Below are 19,988 nucleotides of genomic sequence, written 5' to 3'. Positions count from 1 at the left end.
TTGCGTTTCCCATGATTTCTTCTTTTCAGTGGGTCCCATTAGTCCACCACAGCCACCATCTGTCAGCGCGTGGAATAAGCCCCTGACGTCATTTGGATCAGCTGCCTCGTCAGAGGTAGGAGTGCATTTTACAATGGCCTTGGCGGTGTTAGCATAGCAGTTTCCTTCCGTAGTTTCTCACACTTGAGTGTGCGTCACAGTCACCTTGGGCAGCTTGTAGAGTATATTGCTGACACTCCCGCCCGGCGCTTCTGTCTCATTAGGTCTGACTGAGGCCCAAGGACGTTTCTAACAAGTTCCCAAGTGGTATTATTGCTGCTGGAGCTCTACCTTTAGAGGCTGCTTTTCACCTTTAGACATAACTAGGTTAACATTTTTTTAATTCAAGTCTCAATAAAAGTGCTTGTGAAAAAAAAATGCTTGTGATACAGAGAATATAAGTGTAGTTACTACTTTTTTGACTTTTCTACTGTGTTTTTAGCCTGAATAATTAGGCAGTATAATTACTTAGAAGCAGAGTTTACAGGAAGTTCAACATAATTTCTCGGATGTGCAGTGTTGGTAAGTTAGCAGTTTTTCACTTACTCATTGAACAAAAATTTTTGAGCACGTGTGATATACCAGGCAGTTTTCTAACACATGGGCTTACAAAACGGAGAGAGTGTGATAAAAATGGACAAAAAGCTCTGCAGTCAGGGGACTTCCATTGTAGATGGGGCGGGGAGGGGGGTGAGCCCCTAATAAATACCATCTACTGTTAAATGGGTCAGTGCTGAGGAGGAAAGCAAAGTAGGGAAGGTACCTAAGAAGTTTCTCAAGGGATCTGGAGACAATTTAAAATAGGTTGGCCAAGATGTGCCCCTTAGGTGACGTTTGATAAGAGAGCATGCTACTGAAATTTCTGAGGAAAAGTGAATTCTTGGTTCAGAGACTAACAAATACAGAAGCCCCAAGAGAGAGGCATGGCTGGTGCGTTCGGGGAAGATCAGGGAGTTCCGTGTGGCTGTAGTGAAGTTGGGGGATGGAAAGAGAACAGATGAAGCCGGAGGGATCACGGAGCGTAGACCACACTGGGCCTTGGGGAGACGTAGGAACACAGTAGCTGGTGTTGAGCACAAGAATAACAGGACCTGACTTTTTCTCAGATGATTATTCTGAGTTAAGACTAGTCCGTGGATGGCAAAGAGTAGAAGGTAGGATGGTGTCATAATAATCAAATGGTGGTCACTTAGACCAGGGAGATGGCATTAAAGGTGATAAGAAGACTTGAAGGTAGAGCTGACAAATACCGAGTGATTAAACAGTCTGTGTGGGGCGCCTGGGTGGCTCAGTGGGTTAAAGCCTCTGCCTTCAGCTCAGGTCATGATCCCAGGGTCCTGGGATCAAGCCCCACGTCAGGCTCTCTGCTTAGCGGGGAGTCTGCTTCCCCCTCTCTCTGCCTGCCTCTCTGCCTACTTGTGATCTCTGTCCAATAAATAAAATCTTAAAAAAAAATAAACATAGTATGTGAAAAAGAACACGATTTATCTCCCCAGTTTTTGACATAGGAGCAAGAAGAATAGAGTTGCCATCAGTCGTGATTAGAAGCCGTGATACGGATCTGCAATGAGGGAAAATAGAAGGGAGTTTGGAAAATACAAGGGGCACGTTGTTAAGGTTAGAGTGTTCATTACACATCTAAGTGGAGCTGCTGGGTAGGTTGTTAGATGGAAGAGTCTGTAGTTCATAGGAGATAATCTAGTTTGGAGACCTGAATTTCACAGCTATTGATTAGATGGTGCTTAAAATGAATGAGTTGAATGAGACCACCAAGGAAGAGTGGTTAGAAAAGAGAAGAGAATCTGAGGCTAAGTCCTAAGCCTTTCCCATTTGGCGATGTGGGGGTTGGAAAGGGTTCTCAAATTTCAATGAAAGGTGAGTTGAAAGGAGGGATAATTAAGTGTGTCAGATTCTGCTGGGTGGTCAGGTGAGTTAGGCCTGAGAATTGGAGCTGATTTTGTGGTCCTGGTGATTTTGACAAGAGCAGTGTCAGTGGGGCAGTAGGCACAAAAGCCTGGTTAAAGTGAATTTAAGAGAAAGTGGGAGGAAAGATGCATATAGAGAACTTAGAGAAAGTAGTTTGGCTGTAAAGGGAGAGCAGAGACACGTGACAATAGATAAAAAGTACAGTTTTTTAAAAATTTAAAGAACTCATTAAAGAAGTCTTCCTGCTGCCCCTGCCCCACTTCGGCTTTTTGACTTAGGTCTGGAGAAGACCTCACCAGCTGTTTTAAAAGTTCTACAGGGATCTCAAGTAAAATACTTCCGTATTTTTCCGTATTTCCGTATCACTGCATTCGGTGTTTAGGATCCTCCATTTAATCATTTTTCTTCTGCCGGTTGGTATGGACACTAGGATTAACTAACATTTCTTACATAGGTATGTCATGCTAATAGTGAAGGACGAAGTAGAAAGCTTATTTGTTTTGGATGGGTGCACTGGATTTAATGAATTTATTAAAATGTCTAGTCCCAGTTTTTAAATTGGCATTCAGTATAGGAATAATGATTTCTCAGCTGCCAGATTTCTGTTGTGAAGGTTCTCCTACAGGTTTGCAATCCTGAAAGAACGCCCACATCTGCCTTCAGCCGGTTGGAGGAGGAAATTACTTTGGTGGGATCTCATCTTTCTCACACACATCTTTCTTCATCCTCTCTATGTTCTTTATGTTTTCTGGGTAAAATGTGATAGTTTTTTGGTGGACGATCGTTGCACATGATTTTGGAATATTGCCTCATGGTGAGCTTCAGAGCTAGCAAAGTTATGTTTCAGTTTTAATTCACTTCAGAGAATGGAAAGTATTCCTCAGGGGGACTTCTGAGATTACTCTAGTGAAATACATTCCTTAGTGATTATTTTGTTCAGTGCAGTGAGTGTTAGATACACTGGATAGTCTCACAAAGATTGATAATACATGATCTGAGCTCTATTATCCTTCCTTGTGTTACGTGTATTTTGTACACTTTTTTTGTTTCAAAGGATACGGTATTTTTCCTAAAACATTCTCTACTAGTTCTGTTAACTTTCCGTCTATTTTTTAATTTCTTTGAACTTTTGTAACTTCTTGTTTCTCTACATAGTCATTGGGTTTCAGTGATTACTGTTTGACTTTTCTGATACTAACGGTACATTCATACTGAACTAACTACAGAATTTCAGCATTGACTAAAGCAAATAGAGATTTTTATTCTAAGTTACATAAGTAATGTTATCCTGTATTTGAAAGAGAATGTTTAGATACTAAAAATAAGTCTGAATGATATGGCCTGTCCATAATGTTGACATTGTTACACTGATAAATTTAATAGTAACCTTACACAGTAATTGATGTGGTGAGTTCAGGGATGCTGAAACTAATACGAAGCAATGATATGATTATGAGACCAAAGCCTGAAGTTAAACTTTGTCCCAAGTTTTGTCTGTTTATTTCTGAAAATGTTAAGTAATTGTTACAAACACCTCTGGCTTACAAAATTGTGTTTTCTAGCTTTTTGCTTGTTCATTTTCTACTACTGCTTTTAATACCTGCCATGTTCCAGCCTCACTAAACTTTTTTATTTTTTATTTTTTTAATTCTTAACCTCTACACGAGGTGTTTGCTCTGCTCTGCCGGAATCACTTGCTGCTGATTTTGTCTTGTAGATTGAGTCTCGGTATGATCTCCTCAGGACCTTTTCTGTCTATCATTCTCAAGTGGCTTAACCATACTTTGATTTTTGCATATCCCTCATCTGATTTTCTAGTTGTTCATTTTCTTCATTCACTTTATTGCAACTTCTGCAAGTTAGATTCTTAGAGTCTGTCTGGATCAGTGCACAAAGAAGATGCCACATAAATTAACAGTTTAATTGGATTCTTAAGGTGTGTGCACTTCATTACCACTCACAGAGTATTTTGATGGACGTTGTTTTCATTTTATTTCCATGTATACTTTTTTAAAAGTAGGTGACACTGGGGGCGCCTGGGTGGCTTAATGGGTTAAGCCTCTGTCTTTGCCCCAGGTCATGATCTCAGGGTCCTGGGATCGAGCCCCGCATCCATCCCCGCATCCATCTGCATCCATCCCCGCATCCATCCGGGCTCTCTGCTCAGCAGGGAACCTGCTTCCCCCTCCTCTCTGCCTGCCTCTCTGCCTACTTGTGACCTCTCTTTCTGTCAAATAAATAAATAAAATCTTTTTTAAAAATTCTAAAAAATTTTTTAAAAAGTAGATGACCCTGGTGTTGCTTTCTTCTCTCCCTCGTTCATTCATCTGTTGATTTGTTGCTGGTGCTGTCTTTGTCTGTTTGTTGCTTTTACTTTCGTTTTAAAAGAGCAAATAGCTTGAGGCTATGATTTGCTCACAGTGAAACTCATGACACATTAAGCCAGGACTTCAGAAATTTAAGTCTTGGGGGCCTTGGTGGCTCAGTCATTTGAGCGTCTGGCTCTTGATTTTGACTCAGGTCATAGTTTCTGGGTCCTGGTGTCACTGGGCTCCCTGCTCAGTTTAGAGTCTGCTTCTGTCCTCTTCCCTCTCCCTCGGCTGCTTCCCCGACTCCTGTTTTCGTGCACGTGTGGTCTGTGTGTCTCTCTCAAATAAATAAATCTTTAAAAATAAATAAATCAAAACTTAAATGTTCTCCTAGTTTTCATTTTACTCCTTTTTGATACAGATCAGTAGTGGCTAAAGGAGAGTTTCTCAAAACATGATCAGTGTCCATTAATACATAGATTCTTCCATTGTACTATTGAAATACGGGCTACTACATCATTCAGTCATATTTGAATTCTGTTTGCTTAGATAAACAAGTTTTAAAATACTCTCTTTCTAGGGAACAAAAAATGGTCAAGAAAGTGGAGTTGAAATTGGAATCGACACAATTCAGTTTGGTGCTCCAGCTTCGAATGGGAATGAAAATGAGATTGTGCCTGTGCTCTCTGAAAAAACTACTGACAAGATACCGGAACCTAAAGAACAGAGGCAGAAACAGCCACGGGCGGGCCCTATCAAAGCCCAGAAGGTAGATTATAATTCATACTCCATCCAGGTAGAACTGTATGAAAGCCACTAACACTTTAGTGGGACAACCAGTGATGGTTTTGAAATTGAATTTGGTTTTCAGCGAATGTCTTTGATCGTAATACCTTTTTGTCATAACCATTGAATTTTTAGCTTCCAGATTTGAGTCCGGTAGAAAATAAAGAACATAAACCAGGTCCTATTGGAAAAGAACGTTCATTAAAAAATAGAAAAGTAAAAGATGCCCAACAGGCGGAGCCAGAAGGACAAGAGAAACCAAGCCCCGCTGCGGTCAGAAGCACAGACCCGGTAACAACAAAGGAAAGCAAAGCAGTTGCGGAAATGTCGACTGAAATAGGAGCGATGATTTCAGTGTCGTCCACAGAGTACGGCGCTGACGTGAAGGTAGGCAGCACAGTGGCTACGGTTCAGGTGGTGCAAACCATGTTAAAAGTGAGAGGGAAAACAGGAATAGCACTCATTCTTCCTGTTCTCCTTTCTGTTCTGGCTTGAGGCATAGAATTCTGTAAGCTATCTGGGTGATTATTTTTGTAGAGAATGTTTTACTTCATCGTATGCCTTTGTGGTCTAAAGAAATCTGTTAAAGTAAAATATTTCTTCATGTGAAAATCCATACTTTTTTTTTTAAAGATTATTTATTTATTTATTTGATAGACCACAAGGTGGGGGGAGGCGGGGGGAGCAGGCTCCCCGCTGAGCAGAGAGCCCGATGCAGCCTCGATCCCAGGACCGTGCGATCACAACCTGAGCTTAAGGCTGGGGCTTAACCCACTGAGCCACCCAGGCGCCTGTGAAAATCTACAGTTTGAAGTGAAAAATATGTACATAGGATTAGAATGATTTTTCTTGGGTTTACAGGCTTTGGAAAGATTGCTCTAGATTTTTATTTTGTTAGTGGAGTTACAGTGGTGTCTTATCTTGCCCACTAGTGAGATTTTCAAGTCAGGAACTAAGTCAGAGTAAATTTTCAGTAACTGCAATATAGGCAGTTTTCTTCCAGGGTTCGAATAGATCATTGTTTCATTGGTTGAGCACCAGAGGGAATAACTGACTTGAATTTAGGGACCACATTGAATGAAAAATGTGTATCTTTAAAAATAGTCATTAAGGCAAGATGCAAAAGATACACTGAGCGGGCGCCTGGGTGGCTCAGTGGTTAAAGCCTCTGCCTTCAGCTCAGGTCATGATCTCAGGGTCCTGGGATCGAGTCCCGCATCAGGCTCTCTGCTCAGCAGGGAGCCTGCCTCGTCCTGTCTCTCTCTGCCTGCCTCTCTGCCTACTTGTGATCAATTTTAAAAAAAAAAAAATTTAAAAAATTTAAAAAAAAAAAAAATCTTTATTTAAAAAAAAAAAGATAGACTGAGTGACTTATGTGGACTAACGTGTGGGAATAGCGAAATTTATATCTGCCATTTTATGTTCACTCTGGTACATATTGAAAAGAAAGATAAGTGGGAACTTTAATGTTATTTGACTGTTTTTCTCTTTTAATTGCTATATAAACAATATATGTAAATAAAAAACTCTTACTATCCACCTCTACCATATTTAAAGAAGAGATTCATGATGATAAATTTATCCTAAAGTCTAATTGCAACAACTGCCATCTTGACATTCATTTATCTGTGTCATATTTTGAAGAGAATAAAAAAATCAGTAGTTGAAAGTAAGCTATAAATTATGAAAGCCACACAGAGTTCTTTTAGTAACCCACTAAATTAAATAGTTGGTACTTTTGGCAGCCTCCTAGTGAAGTGCAATGTGTATGTATGTGTGTGTATATATATATATATATATATATATATATATATATATATATATATAAGATTTTACTTATTTATCTGACAGAGGTCACAAGTAGGCAAAGAGGCAGGCAGAGGTGGGGGAATGCAGGCTTCCTGCTAAGCAGAGAGCCTGGTGGAGGGCTCAGTCCCAGAACCCTGAGACCATGACCTGAGCTGAAGGCAAAGGCTTTAACCCACTGAGCCACCCAGGAGTCCCTGTATTTAAATTTTAAAAAATTTTTTTAATTGAAGTATAGTGGACATTCAGTACAGCAATGCATTAAAAAAAATGAACAGGACCCGGCAGCTGAAAGGTTACCACTTCCATGGTGAGTCCACGTTTCTTTCATCACAGTATTGGTCTTTTAAGATTTGAGTGAGTTGAGTCTTAAGATCTGCTCTCCTCTCCTGCTTTCCTCTAGACCAGCTTTACAACTGTTAGGCTGCCATTAGAAAGTGAGTCATTAATTTAGTTTACAATGTATTTTTTTTCTATTGCTACTCCACAGGAGTCTGTAACAGACTATACTACACCTTCTTCTTCTCTGCCCAACACTGTGGCTACTAATAATGCAAAGATGGAGGATACTTTGGTTAATAATGTAAGTAATCAACCTCAAATGTGAAAGGTGTGGTTAGGAACCTGGCTCTTACTATCTAATACATCGTGTGTGACCAGTATTTAATTCTTCTCTGGGAAAGGGCTGTAGTGAACTTGCATTTTGGAGCACTAATAATTAGCAAAAACAGTCAAAACTTAGGCTCAGTTTCCTAAGTACTAATCCTGTTAACCTGGTTTTGGTAAGAATTTTTGTTCTTCCCATCCACATTCTGCAAGTTCAGTAATTTATTTTTGTTGATAATTTTGTTCTTAGATGAAAACTTTTTACAGTGCAGTGAAAGCTCCCTTGATACAGAAAGCAATCAGGATGTTGCCAAGAATTCAGGGGGTTCTCTTTGACCTGAAAAAACTTTTTTTTTTTTTTTTTGCTGTACCTTAGCAACAATCCTATTGTGAAGTCTGAACTATAATGTGTATGTAGCTTCAGAAACTCTTAAATGCTGTGTTAAAAAGCGGTAGTAAGCCATGTAAAATTTTAGGCTGTAGTTCTCCAGAACAGCTGTGTTATAGTTCAGGGTTATGTTAAGGCAGTACAGTCCATCACTTTGCATGGATCATTGACTGACAGGCGAAAAATTGAAAATCCAGACACGTTCGCTAACCCTCTGTGTAGAGGAGCATTTTAGCAGCTACATGTATGGCCCTTGGTTTGGAAGGCAGGTGTGGTAGAAATTTGGTCAGCTGCTCTCCTTTTTATATAAAGCTCTCTGTAATGAGCAAGGCTCATTCTTTTCAAAAGTCTCCTTCATGGATATATTTAAAGGTTTCTCACAAAGGGCTTTAACTCTGTCATTTTGAGAATAAAAATCTTATGCCTTGCAGTGTTTTTCCTGTGCTGTCTGTTCTTCTTTCTAGCATCAAGTATAGAATTGTAGGAGGTGAGGTAATTTAGGAATCATTTAATCCAACTTTAGTCAGGCTGTAGGACGTGAGGACTGAGGAAAAAAAGAAGCAACTGTGTCACACATTTTTTTTTTTTTTTCATGGCAGGAGAGCTTTGTAGGAGCCGATTAATATAATCTGTCCAGCTCACAGATGTAGCGGAGCTTTACTTGTCATGCCAGACCCTTTCCCCCCACACTTTGGAGGAAGTCTTAAATTTATTTAACTTCCTATAAGTAGGGAAGGTAGGTGCTGTGGTGAGCTCTGTGAACTGTGTAAGACCAATGAATCACAGACCTGCACCTCTGAAACAAGTAATACATAACATGTTAATTTTTTTAAAAAGGAGAAAAAAAGTAATGGGAAATTTGGGAAGGACAAAAAGACTCCCTGTCAGTTAACAGGGAGTCAGTGGCGCTATGTTGATTATCAAATACTGAATCAGTAATATCTCAGAGTTTAATTTTACTTAAATTGTGCATTTTCTCATTTAGAAAATAAAGAGTATATGATGCTTTCTGCCAAATCAACCTCTAAAAATGTGATTTATGAAATACAAGTAAGGAAAGAAAGATTATTCTCAGAACCCTTCAGTGTCATTGGAAATAGCCATTTGAGTGTTTAGTGGTTTCTGTGTGATCTAATTAAAATGTAGTGAGACTTGTGCATGCAGGACCACTGAAGGGGAGAGACCCAGTCTTGTGTCTAAGCAAATAGCCTACATTTTATTTTTAATTGTGTATCCAGAGCACATTTGAAAACAGGAACATCCATCTTGGGTCAGGGAGCGCTACAGACGGTCTTCAGTCCGCAGTGATTTCACAGTGCTGCGAGTTTCTGCCGAGTGCGGTGGGGATTCTGAATTTGATTAATGTAGTTGTTAAAAACAAATGTTCTGCATGGGAAAGTTTTAGGACCCTTGAAATGTTCCTTTTTCACTCCTTAGTGTGGTTAAGGGTTCCTTTTATGCACAGAACTTTTGTCTTTTGAAAAAATCGTTCTTGATAAAGACTTATTCCCCTTATCAAAACTTAAAGTACTTCTTAAGGATTTTTAGCTGGTTGTTTATTGCTTAGTGTTACACAATCATTTTGAATACTAAGTGTCGTAAAGATCTAAATGAAGGTGGTGATTTTGATTATTCCTAGCACAGCTATTTTAAAGATTTGTATTTAAAGTAATCTCCATCCAATAGCCCATAGTATTATCAGTCTCTGTTAGATACTCCGTAGTACCACAACGAGATTATCTTAAAACCTCCGAGCATCTCAGTCACTTTATCTGAGTAACTAAGTGAACCATTAAAATCAGTCATACGGGAGTACATAATAAAATTTCAAGTTCCAGAGACTTAAAGGAAAAAAGAGATTTGGTTAGTGTTTCTAATATCTTCATGTTTCTAAAAATATTTGCCATAATCATGTTCTAACTATTGCGAAAGTGGTTTGCTTAGTGTAACAAGGTGATGGTACTACATTCTGTACTTTGCTCCAGATTTTAATTTTGTTCTTGATTATAAGAATGTAGGCTGTATTGCAGGAAAGAGGTTAATTTCTGAATAATTACAGTATCATGTTAAATGCTTCTAAAAGAATCTGTGGATCCCTTAGAGGTGGAAATTACATTCCTTAGAGCTTTGCTCCACGTGTTTGGCCACTGGCCAGAGCATCACTGCATTTGAAGTGCACAATGTCAGACCGACTGGCCAGAATCTGCACTTTAATAACATGCCCAGGTCACTGTTGTACACATTAAAATTACTTAAAATACTTGAGGCACTGCTTTCAAGTATATACCTTGTATTTGGGACAGGTTATTTTTCTGTAATTACATGCATAAAAAAGCAGATAGTATTTCTCTAAGATGTCGAGAGTTATCAGTTGATGCAGACACAGTGTACCTCTAAATAATCAGATATTCCTTTTGGCTCTCATGAAAGATAAATACCCTTAGAAGAGGACTTTAGCAGTATCTGTAATGGGGCTTTTGTAGCAGACCTAGTTAGATTATGATATGTGTTGCCTACCTTTACAGGTGCCCTTGCCCAACACCCTCCCCCTCCCTAAGAGGGAGACTATACAACAGAGCGCCAGCCTAACCTCAGCTCCTCCCACTACTTTCAGCCTCACCTTCAAGGTATGTACAACATCCTTCTCTAAAGGTCCTTGATGATGCATGCTAGGGGACATAAGTTAGAAATACTCTTGGTATTTTTGTGGTAAGCAACAATACTAAGCTGAGGAAATAGAGTTACGTCAAATTATGCCTTAAAATTTTATTAACTTCTAATACCACTTTAGGAAGGCCTATTATGCCTGTGAATTTTGTCTTAAAAATACAGGAAAGCCTTTTTCTATTGTGTTTGTACTGAGTTCCTCTTAGAGACCTTCATTTATGGATTTTTAGTTGTGGATAAAAGCATCTGGCTTGGTGTGTTGCATGTTTGTTGTTGGTATTTATCCTAAGTTCCCATAATGGTAAGACTGCTCATTTCCTGTCTTTCCTGTAAACTCTGTGAATTGAATGAATGCATTGTAATCATTAGGATATTTTCTGAAGAGGTAATGAATACAGGTTGATTTGATTTGATTTTTGTTGGATACTTTTTGAATAAGAGGGCAAAAGAGATTATAGACAACAGGGTTTTTTATATCAAGAAATGCAGGCTTATTTTTTATCTCCTATTGTGTTTATAATACTGAGCTATGTTACTAACGCTTTTTTACAGTTACTTGAGAGAATTTTAAATCAGTTGTTCACCTCCAGATCAGTCAGTGGTTAAAAAAAGGGACATGAAATTCAAGTGAAGATGCTTTAATGTGCATACATTTATCCCACTGGTGGTGTTTGTTCAGTTTTATAATCTGGCAAGTATTTAACTTGTGTAGCAGGATTTCCTAATGCTCGGTGCATTGGTTGACAGTAAATCACTGATGACCTTGACAAGAGGGGGAAACATGTTGGTCAGTGTTCATTTCTAGAAGTTTGAGAGGAAATTTTATGAGACAACCACTTCTGCTTTGTGTCAGCCCCCATCGTTGCCCAGTCTGGCTCTTCACTGCTGGGTCCTGCTTAGCCTTTATGCTTTTCCCGCTGGAATGCGTATTTCAGTCTGTTTCCTGCCGTGTCTTCCATGTGGTTTTGACCACATGCCAGTCGAGGCTGGTCCAGTTTCACATGAGCAAATACAAGATCATAAACTCTTCTTTAGACCAGATGTTAATTCTTCAGAGAACCCATTCGGCCTTGCCTTTCACTTAATGTTTTTAAGAAGAAATACACATTTAGAGTTAAAGTGAATTTAAATCAGATTTCATTGCTTAAAACTTTCTCTGGTTTCTTTACTTCTTCTGACATCTCTCTATTTGGATAATATATAAAGTATAGAAAAGTTTTATTATATGGATTTTACTGACAGTATACTTGTCAAGGGGAAAACTAATATAATTAAATATACTTGTTTTCTTGAATTTCTAAAAATAGAATCTAAATTTCCTTGTTTCTGAAAAAACGAAATGAAGCCATATGTGTGTGGCCTGTATATTTTACAGGTTTGATTAGCTGTAATTTATGCATTCCCAGCATAACAAAACTAGTATAAAAGGCATTGTGTGCTCTCTAAAACTGCTCTAAACCATTAAATCTCAGTACAGATTGCATTTTGTCTAACTTTAGCCTAAATTTTTTTTATTGGTTGATTTTTAAAACACATTTGAAACTAGCAAGGTGATTGTGAAGAGAAGACTCACAAAAACCTAAAAGTGTCCCATGTTTTGGTATTATAGTGATGATATTAGTCATCTAAGGAAAACTTGAATTATATGTAACATGTATTTTAACAAGAAAGCAGAGAAGAGATGTAACAATTTCTCATTCTTACAATTAAAATTTAATAAGGTTAAAAATTTTAAAGTTGGTACTTAAAGGATCGACAGCTTCCTAAATACGGCATTAATAACTGTTGATAACTTGATTTTTTGGTAGCTGAATTTTATAGATTACCTGTGGTTTGTTTGTTTTTTTCCACAGCCCAGTATTTTGGCTAGTAGTAAAAACTTCACAATCTATGTTTCAATTTCCTTCCTATTGAGGACCTACATCTGTGCCCTCCAGTTTAGGATCCACTAGCCACATGTCGTTAGTAACACTTTAATGTGGCTAATCCAAGTTGTAGTATGTGCTGTAAGTGTAAAATAAAATAGACACTGGGTCTGAAATGTTAATATTTAGAAGTTAAAATGTCAGTTTTTGTGTTCATTTTAGGTTTTAGTTGTAGATTCATGGGTTGAATAAAATACGTTATCAAAATTAGTATTGCACTTGATCTTAGCCAAAAGGCTGAGAAGCAATATCAAAATTAGTATTACCTCTTTTTTTGCATGCGGCTATTAGAAAAATTATATATGATTTGCATTTATATCTGTTGAATAGCACTGGTCTAGATAGATAAAAATAAGATCTGTTTCTACATTTTTTTTCCTTAAAGATTTTATTTATTTATTTGACAAAGACACAGCGAGAAAGGGAACACAAGCAGGGGGAGTGGGAGAGGAAGAAGCTGGCTTCCTGCTGAGCAGGGAGCCCAAGGCGGGGTTCAATCCAGGGACCCTGGGATCACGACCTGAGCTGAAGGCAGATGCTTAATTACTGAGCCACCCAGGTGCCCCTTTTTCTACATTTAAAAAATAAATTTATTAATTTTAGAAAGGGGGAGCACACAGGCAGGGTGAGAAGGAGAGGGAGAGTTTCCAACACAGAGCCCAACTCGGGGTTCAGCCCCACAATCCTGAGATCATGACTTGAACTAAAACCTAGAGCTGGATGCTTAACCGACTGAGCTACCCATGCACCCCAGTCTATCTACATTTTAAGAAACAAGCTAAAACCTGTAGTGCACAATTGCAATCTGACATGCTTGATGAGGTCTGGGTGTAAAACAAGGAATACTTTTACTGCATCCAAACCTAAAACCTATCTGGTTACTTTGCCTTTCACGACACTAAACATAAAACAGCTAAACAAAAGGTACCTGTCCTCTGCCATTGACAATTGCAGCCTCACAGAGAAAGAATCAAAGGAATGGGAACTCACGGAGGGCCTCCAACGCCTTTCCGACCGGAGGCAGAGCCTTAGGTCAGTCCTAAAGGGGCATGGCATTTCCATCCTTATGCCCCAGTGGTCTGGGGACTCATATTTTCATGGGACAGGAGCTGCGACTTTTTCTATTTTGCTGACTTCTTTGCCAGAGCTGTCAACAAGCTCTCCTTAAAGACATAATTACAGCCCACTGCCTCCCAGTTAGAGGAAGGGAACAAAGATAAAGGGACAAGTGAAAGGTTTGAAAGCCTTAGGTCTTGATCTTTTATTTTTGCCATTTTTTGGAAGATTATACTTGGAATTTAAAAATATACACACGTATGTATGAGTATATATGTATATTCTGTGTTAGCATCATGGGTTTTTTGTTTTTTGCTTTAAAAAAAAAATGTGCATTCTATTGTAGATGGAGTCTGCACGCAAGGCATGGGAGAATTCTCCAAATGTGAGGGAGAAGGGCTCTCCAGTAACTTCCACAGCACCTCCAATCGCCAGTGGAGTCAGCAGCAGCGCCGGTGGAGCAAGCGCTGCTAATTACAGCTCGTTCTCCAGCGCGTCCGTGCCTCAGATTCCTGTCGCTTCCGTCACTCCCACAACATCACTGTCAGGTAGAAGGTGTTCGTACCTTTCCTTTAAATGTCTTATAATTTTTTCCTGTTTACTACCCCCCCCCAGGTGTATTACTTACGGAACATATAAGACTGCACAGGATCTGATTATCAGCTATCTTGTAAACTCTTCTTGCCTTTACAACCCCCCCCCTTAGCCCTCTTCCGGTTTCAGTTAGCTCGGCAAAGAGTTACTGATGACTTGCTAGAACACTCTACTTGTTGGACCTTCTGCCTGGCCCCATGCCCTTTGTGTCTCGTCCCCTGCCCATTATAGGTATTTTAAGTAATTGGTGAAAAGATGTTTATCTTGTTCCTCTAAATTTTTCTATAAAATTCGTCTTTTGATTTTTATTTTTTAACTTATATAGCTAGTTAGTCCAACTCAGAAATAATACAAAATCATGCAGGTTGTAAATTTTTATCATCTGTATTTAATTGGAAGGAGCTGTTGACCTAAGTCTGTTGGAATGACATACATTTTCTGGTGAAGAGTTAGGGGTAGAGAACTTCCGGTTTGCTAGTTGAATAGGTGGTACATACTGCATTATTCTGGCCAGGGAGAAGGGTGTTTTGTTTGTTTTTAAGGAGAGTCCATCAGTGCCCCAAGTTAGTGCTTATCTTCCTTAAACTTTTCACTAGCACATTATCCTTTCATTAAACTATATTTCTTTTGGGGGCTTCATAGTTCTTGAATAATTTCTAAAATGCTTGACTCTAGGAAAGTACACCCTTTGACCATATGTGTAACCATGTTGCTTCTGTCCAAAACAGAAATTTCTTTGTAGAAATTCTTTCCCAGTATTACCTAATGTTTCCAAAGCAGCAGAAGCTGCTTTCTTTTTTCTTTCTTCTTTTTTTTTTAAATAAACATACAACGTACTATTGGCCCCAGGGGTACAGGTCTGTGAATCGCCAGGTTTACACACTTCACAGCACTAACCATAGCACATACCCTCCCCAATGTCCATAACCCCACCCCCCTCTTCCTGCCCCCCTCCCGCCAGCAACCCTCAGTTTGTTTTGTGAGATTAAGAGTCTCTTATGGTTTGTCTCCCTCCCGTTCCCATCTTGTTTCATCAGAAGCTGCTTTCCAAAAGATAAAAGATACATCCAGCACAGAATTTACTTTCTTTGACTGGTTCTCATTTAGTGATTGCACTGCTGTTTTTCACTCTTCTGGCATTCTGTGCCAAAAGAATTGGCCTTTGGGATGTACTGTGGTTATTTTGATGTTATATGAAATCAGAAGTATGTATTAAGACAAACAGATTCAAATCAAGGAGCGTGCATTCCCCACCATCCATTTGTAAGACATCTGAATTGTGCTTGCTGACTGGGACCCCAGTCATTTGGGTGGGTAGGGGTTGGGGCTATAAAGCAATCAGGAATATAGTGTAGTGGAGAGATTAGGAAATAAAGGGACTGGGAGGGTTCCCTTCTGGTCACAGTTGACCCTTAAACAACGCAGAGGTTAGGGGCGCTGACACTTGGCGACCAACACGTGCAGTCAGAAACCTATCACTTCCCCTAAGTTAACTACTAAGAGCCTACTCTTGACCAGAAGCCTTACTAATAACATCAATAGCTGATTAACATGTAATTTTTGAGAAAGAATGTTATTAAAATCATAAGAGAAGGTACATTTATAGTACTGTACTGTATTTAATAAAAAAAAAATTTGTGTGTAAGTGGACCCACACACAGCTTAACCAACTGAGCCATCCAGGTGTCCCTGGACCCACACACAGCTTAATGAACCTGTGTTGTTCAAGGTCAAGTGTACTTTTTTCCAGGTCTGGTTCCCCCACACTCTCATCAGTTAGGATAAATTTTTTTATTTCTTGCCCAGTCATCCTACTGGTAGAGACTCAAGTGGAAGAACACAGGTGTCTTGATCTTGGTCCTCTCTTAGATCAGACATCATTTGAAGTCTGGAAAAATGATGATTGCATCTCATTTTCTTAAATCAGATGCCAGTGTTATCTTCCACTCCTGTACACAGTCCTCATCACCCACTGATCAGCAGAACTAACTGACCCTTCAGGATCTTACGTTTTATAATGCAACTTATTTATTAATAGTTTATTTTCTTTTTAAGGTATTATTATATACCTGTTTTTTGCTGGTATATGTACAAGGAGAGTGAGGACTATGTATAACCTTAAGTTCATATGGCTGTGGAGCAATTATGATCCCTAAAGGCCTGTTTTACCTTAGTGAGTATTAGGGTGCAGCACTTTGTTCTTCTGTGTCCTTCCGTCTATGCCTGACCTTAGAAGATGTTTAAGTATTCACTCATAACTGAATGAAGCTCTTAAGATCACCTGTAAGGTATCTTGCTGGACAGAAGAAAAGAAGTCTGACCTTTCGTTTACATGACTTTTTAGGAGCAGTTGTGATCTCTCCAGTGCATTTATACTTTTAGTTTATTTTATTTATCAATCTCTACACCTAATGTGGGGCTTGAACTTGTGACCCTGAGATCAAGAATTGGTGCTGTTCCAGCTGAGCCAGATAGGCACCCCTACGTTCTTGATTATTCCTAAGGTGCGGCATTTTGTCCTTCCGTGTTACTACATCTGTGCTAGCCATTTGTGAGTGAAGCTCTTGACCATCCTTTCCTTTGTGATGATTAAAGAACCATTAGCTGGAGGCTACACTGACAACCCTGTAGGCTCTTGGCCATCTTATTTTGTGAGTTTTATCTTTTAATTTCCTTCTCTTTGCATTTTTTTATTGTACCGGATTTCTCCAGATTTCATAGTCTTGTTTACATTTAGTGATTGCTACTTAAGTGCATGGTAAGTACCTGCAGGGTGTAAACGTGAATTTTCCAGTGTCTAGCTGGCGCTTGAGTTGTTTTTATAGTGAACAACAGTGGCTCTTTAAAATACGCTACCTTTTTCCCTCCCTCATATAGGAGCTGGTACATATACTACCTCTTCTTTGAGTACAAAATCTACAACCACATCAGATCCTCCTAATATTTGTAAAGTGAAACCCCAGCAGTTACAGACAAGCAGCCTGCCTTCTGCAAGTCATTTTTCACAGTTAAGCTGTATGCCTTCCCTTATTGCCCAGCAACAACAGAGCCCGCAGGTCTATGTGTCTCAGTCTGCAGCAGGTAAGATTTTTAGGATTGGGTATAAGGAATTCAGAAAAATGAAGAATTTTTACATGCTCACATTTTTCTCTCAAGTTGAAATATTTTTTATCTGCTTTGCAGATTTGTTTCATCATAGAATTTAATGTTCCCTCTCTGATAAGTGTTCTGGGGGCTCTTGGGGGTTGTTTCTAACACATATGTTACATACAAGACAAATTAGTGTCTAGTAATTTGCAAAATAACTTAAACATTTCATGTCATTCCAGTCAAGTTACAAAACTTTATTACCTGAACCTTGACAAATCAATAATAAAATTGATAGGGAAGAATGAGCCTAAGATTAGCAAAGAAGAAAAAAATTTTATGTTGGGGTACTGGGGTAACTTACCACAATATTAATCTTAGTTAAATAGTAAATAAATATTTGAAAAATACTCAGACTCACTACTGATTTAAATTCAAAATAAACAGTGAGGCTATTTCTTGCCTTTCTATATGGGAAATATTAGAAAGATTGATAATACCCAGTTTTTATGAGGGTCACAGGTATTATTAATAGTTTCTTAAAGTGCATGGCTGATTAGTATACAAGTTGACATATTCTTTTAGAAAATATGAGACTATTTTATATGTATATACTTAACCATAGTAACAACTTTCATAGGAATCTTATAGATAAATTAGTATTAGTCAGAGACTTAAGTATGAGCGTGTTCATCCATTGCAGTATTGTTCATAATGGTGACAAATTAAAAACCAGTATGGGAAGTTCTCCAAAACATACATGAAAAGAGCAGATCAGAATAGTTCGTATAATACATAGAAATCTGTTAAGCATCTAAACCAGATTCTTTCAGTTATTAAATGCCAGTTCCTTTGAAATATTTTGTTAAATTCTAGTAGGTAGATATAAAATTAGAATAGATTTGCTGATAAACCAGTGGGTTCATTTTCACTTTGAGTAGATCATGTCCGGTTTCACTAGTTAATACCCATTGGCAGTGTATGAGGGTATTTTTTTATACCCACAAAGTATAATGGACCCTTGGACAATGCAAGGGTTAGGGGTGTCAGTGCCCTACATAGTTGGAAATCCACATACGACTTTTCACTCCCCTAGATTTAATTACAAGTATCCTACCTTTGACCAGAAGCCTTACTGGTAACATAAAGAGTTCGTCAACACATACTTTGTATATTGAAGTATTATACCCTGCATTCTTACAGTTAAGAAAACGTTGCTAAGAAAATCACAAGGAGAAAATACATTTACAGTACCTCACTGAATTACATGAAAAAAATACACAGTTCAAACCCCTGTTGTTCAAGGGTCAACTGTATTAGAGTTTTATTGGTTTAATTTGCATATACCTATCTGCTGGAAGTTTTCGGTCTTTTCATATTTCTAGTTTTCCTTGGCTGTATTAGTTTTCAGTGGTCTCGATTTAAAATCTGCTACAAACCTTGGATTTTAGTGACTTTTTGGAAAATTCTGAAGCTTAGACACCTAAAACTGCTTGTTTCTCCTGATGGTCTGTATAGCTCAAATCCCTGCTTTCTACATGGACACGAGTCATTTATTCAATACCCAGCATGCACGATTGGCTCCACCATCCTTGGCTCAGCAGCAAGGCTTCCAGCCAGGCCTCTCTCAGGTAAATAGCACAGACTTTCATCACGTGTGTGCTTCTTGGCGTGCTCATGGTAGAATAGGTATCTTGGTCTACAGATAAAGGCTCTTTAAGTTGAAATGTTCTGTTGAACATGGGACAGTCTGTGATTACCTTGGTATGTATTAGCAAAATTTTCAAACTTTCCCAAATTTGCCAGAACTTAATGGCTAACAGTGCAGAATAATGTATTGAAAGGAAAATTTAGATGCTTACATTGGTTTTATTTTAAAAGGGAGCTGATAGATGTGTTTTCTATTTTCGTATCTCAAATTTTTATTCTCCCAAATACCGTGATTTGTGTAGATGGTGCTCATGTGTTTTTGTTGCATCGCAGCCAACTTCGGTTCAGCAGATCCCGATCCCCATTTATGCGCCGCTGCAAGGACAGCATCAGGCCCAGCTGAGCTTGGGAGCTGGCCCTGCTGTTTCCCAGGCTCAGGAGTTATTCACGTCCTCACTTCAGCCGTACAGGTACGTGCTTTGTGATTGCTGAGCCCGCTGTAACCCCTGCTGTTCCTCCTTTCCCCCAGAATCTCAGTTGACCCTTTTACCGAATTCCTCTCAGTGATTAAGCATGTTGATTTTATGTCTTAAAACCTAGTTTCCAGTAGTTTCAGTCAAGACTTTTTTGAACAAAGTAAGATCTCAGATATTCTTGAACACAAGGATAACAACAATCCCAGAACAATTAGGAATCAGAGGAAATAGCTGCTAAGGGTCCTGGAAGGCTGCCTGCCCCTTCCAGAGCAGCTGTGCGTCCACACCTGCCCTGGGGTGTGTGTGGGGCTTGGCTGAGAACTGCAGAGGGGGCAGGAGCCGGGGTGGAGGGTGCCAGGCAGGGAGCAGAGGCTGTGGGGATAGGGATGACAAGTAGAAAAGAAACTGTTCTTTTGAAAGATTGACTGTAAGTTAGCTTTGTGATTAAGAAATATCCTTTTAGTTGGTATTAGCTACTTGAAACGTGGTTTGAAAGTTTGGGGCTATTTTCCAGCTGTGCAGAAAAACTCAGTGATGAATTAGTGTCTCGCATAGCCGTGGGAGATGGAGTAGCAGTGCACTGACGTTTTGTATTTGTAGTCCCCTTTTAATGATTCTTGGAAGATGTATTTCTGAAGACCAGACCTGTTCCATAGAAAAATAACGTCAGCTG

General features: G+C 39.0%; 1 protein-coding gene across 1 annotated transcript in view; it reads left to right on the top strand.

Annotated features, from left to right (window-relative positions):
- Nucleotides 1-19,988, top strand: part of PRRC2C (proline rich coiled-coil 2C) — a 92,396-nt gene that overhangs the window by 64,088 nt on the left and 8,320 nt on the right. Inside the window, exons 20-28 of the mRNA XM_032862993.1 lie at nucleotides 30-115; nucleotides 4,855-5,043; nucleotides 5,196-5,447; nucleotides 7,357-7,449; nucleotides 10,386-10,487; nucleotides 13,855-14,056; nucleotides 16,980-17,183; nucleotides 18,708-18,820; nucleotides 19,173-19,309. Coding sequence (XP_032718884.1) covers nucleotides 30-115; nucleotides 4,855-5,043; nucleotides 5,196-5,447; nucleotides 7,357-7,449; nucleotides 10,386-10,487; nucleotides 13,855-14,056; nucleotides 16,980-17,183; nucleotides 18,708-18,820; nucleotides 19,173-19,309 — 1,378 coding nt within the window. The remainder of the gene's footprint in view (nucleotides 1-29; nucleotides 116-4,854; nucleotides 5,044-5,195; nucleotides 5,448-7,356; nucleotides 7,450-10,385; nucleotides 10,488-13,854; nucleotides 14,057-16,979; nucleotides 17,184-18,707; nucleotides 18,821-19,172; nucleotides 19,310-19,988) is intronic.

Source organism: Lontra canadensis, unplaced genomic scaffold, assembly GCF_010015895.1.
Source record: "Lontra canadensis isolate GAN:19392208 unplaced genomic scaffold, GSC_riverotter_1.0 scaffold24, whole genome shotgun sequence".
Lineage (NCBI taxonomy): Eukaryota > Metazoa > Chordata > Mammalia > Carnivora > Mustelidae > Lontra > Lontra canadensis.
The sequence above is the reverse complement of the archived record's forward strand: the minus strand, read 5'-3'. Positions and strand labels throughout refer to the sequence as shown.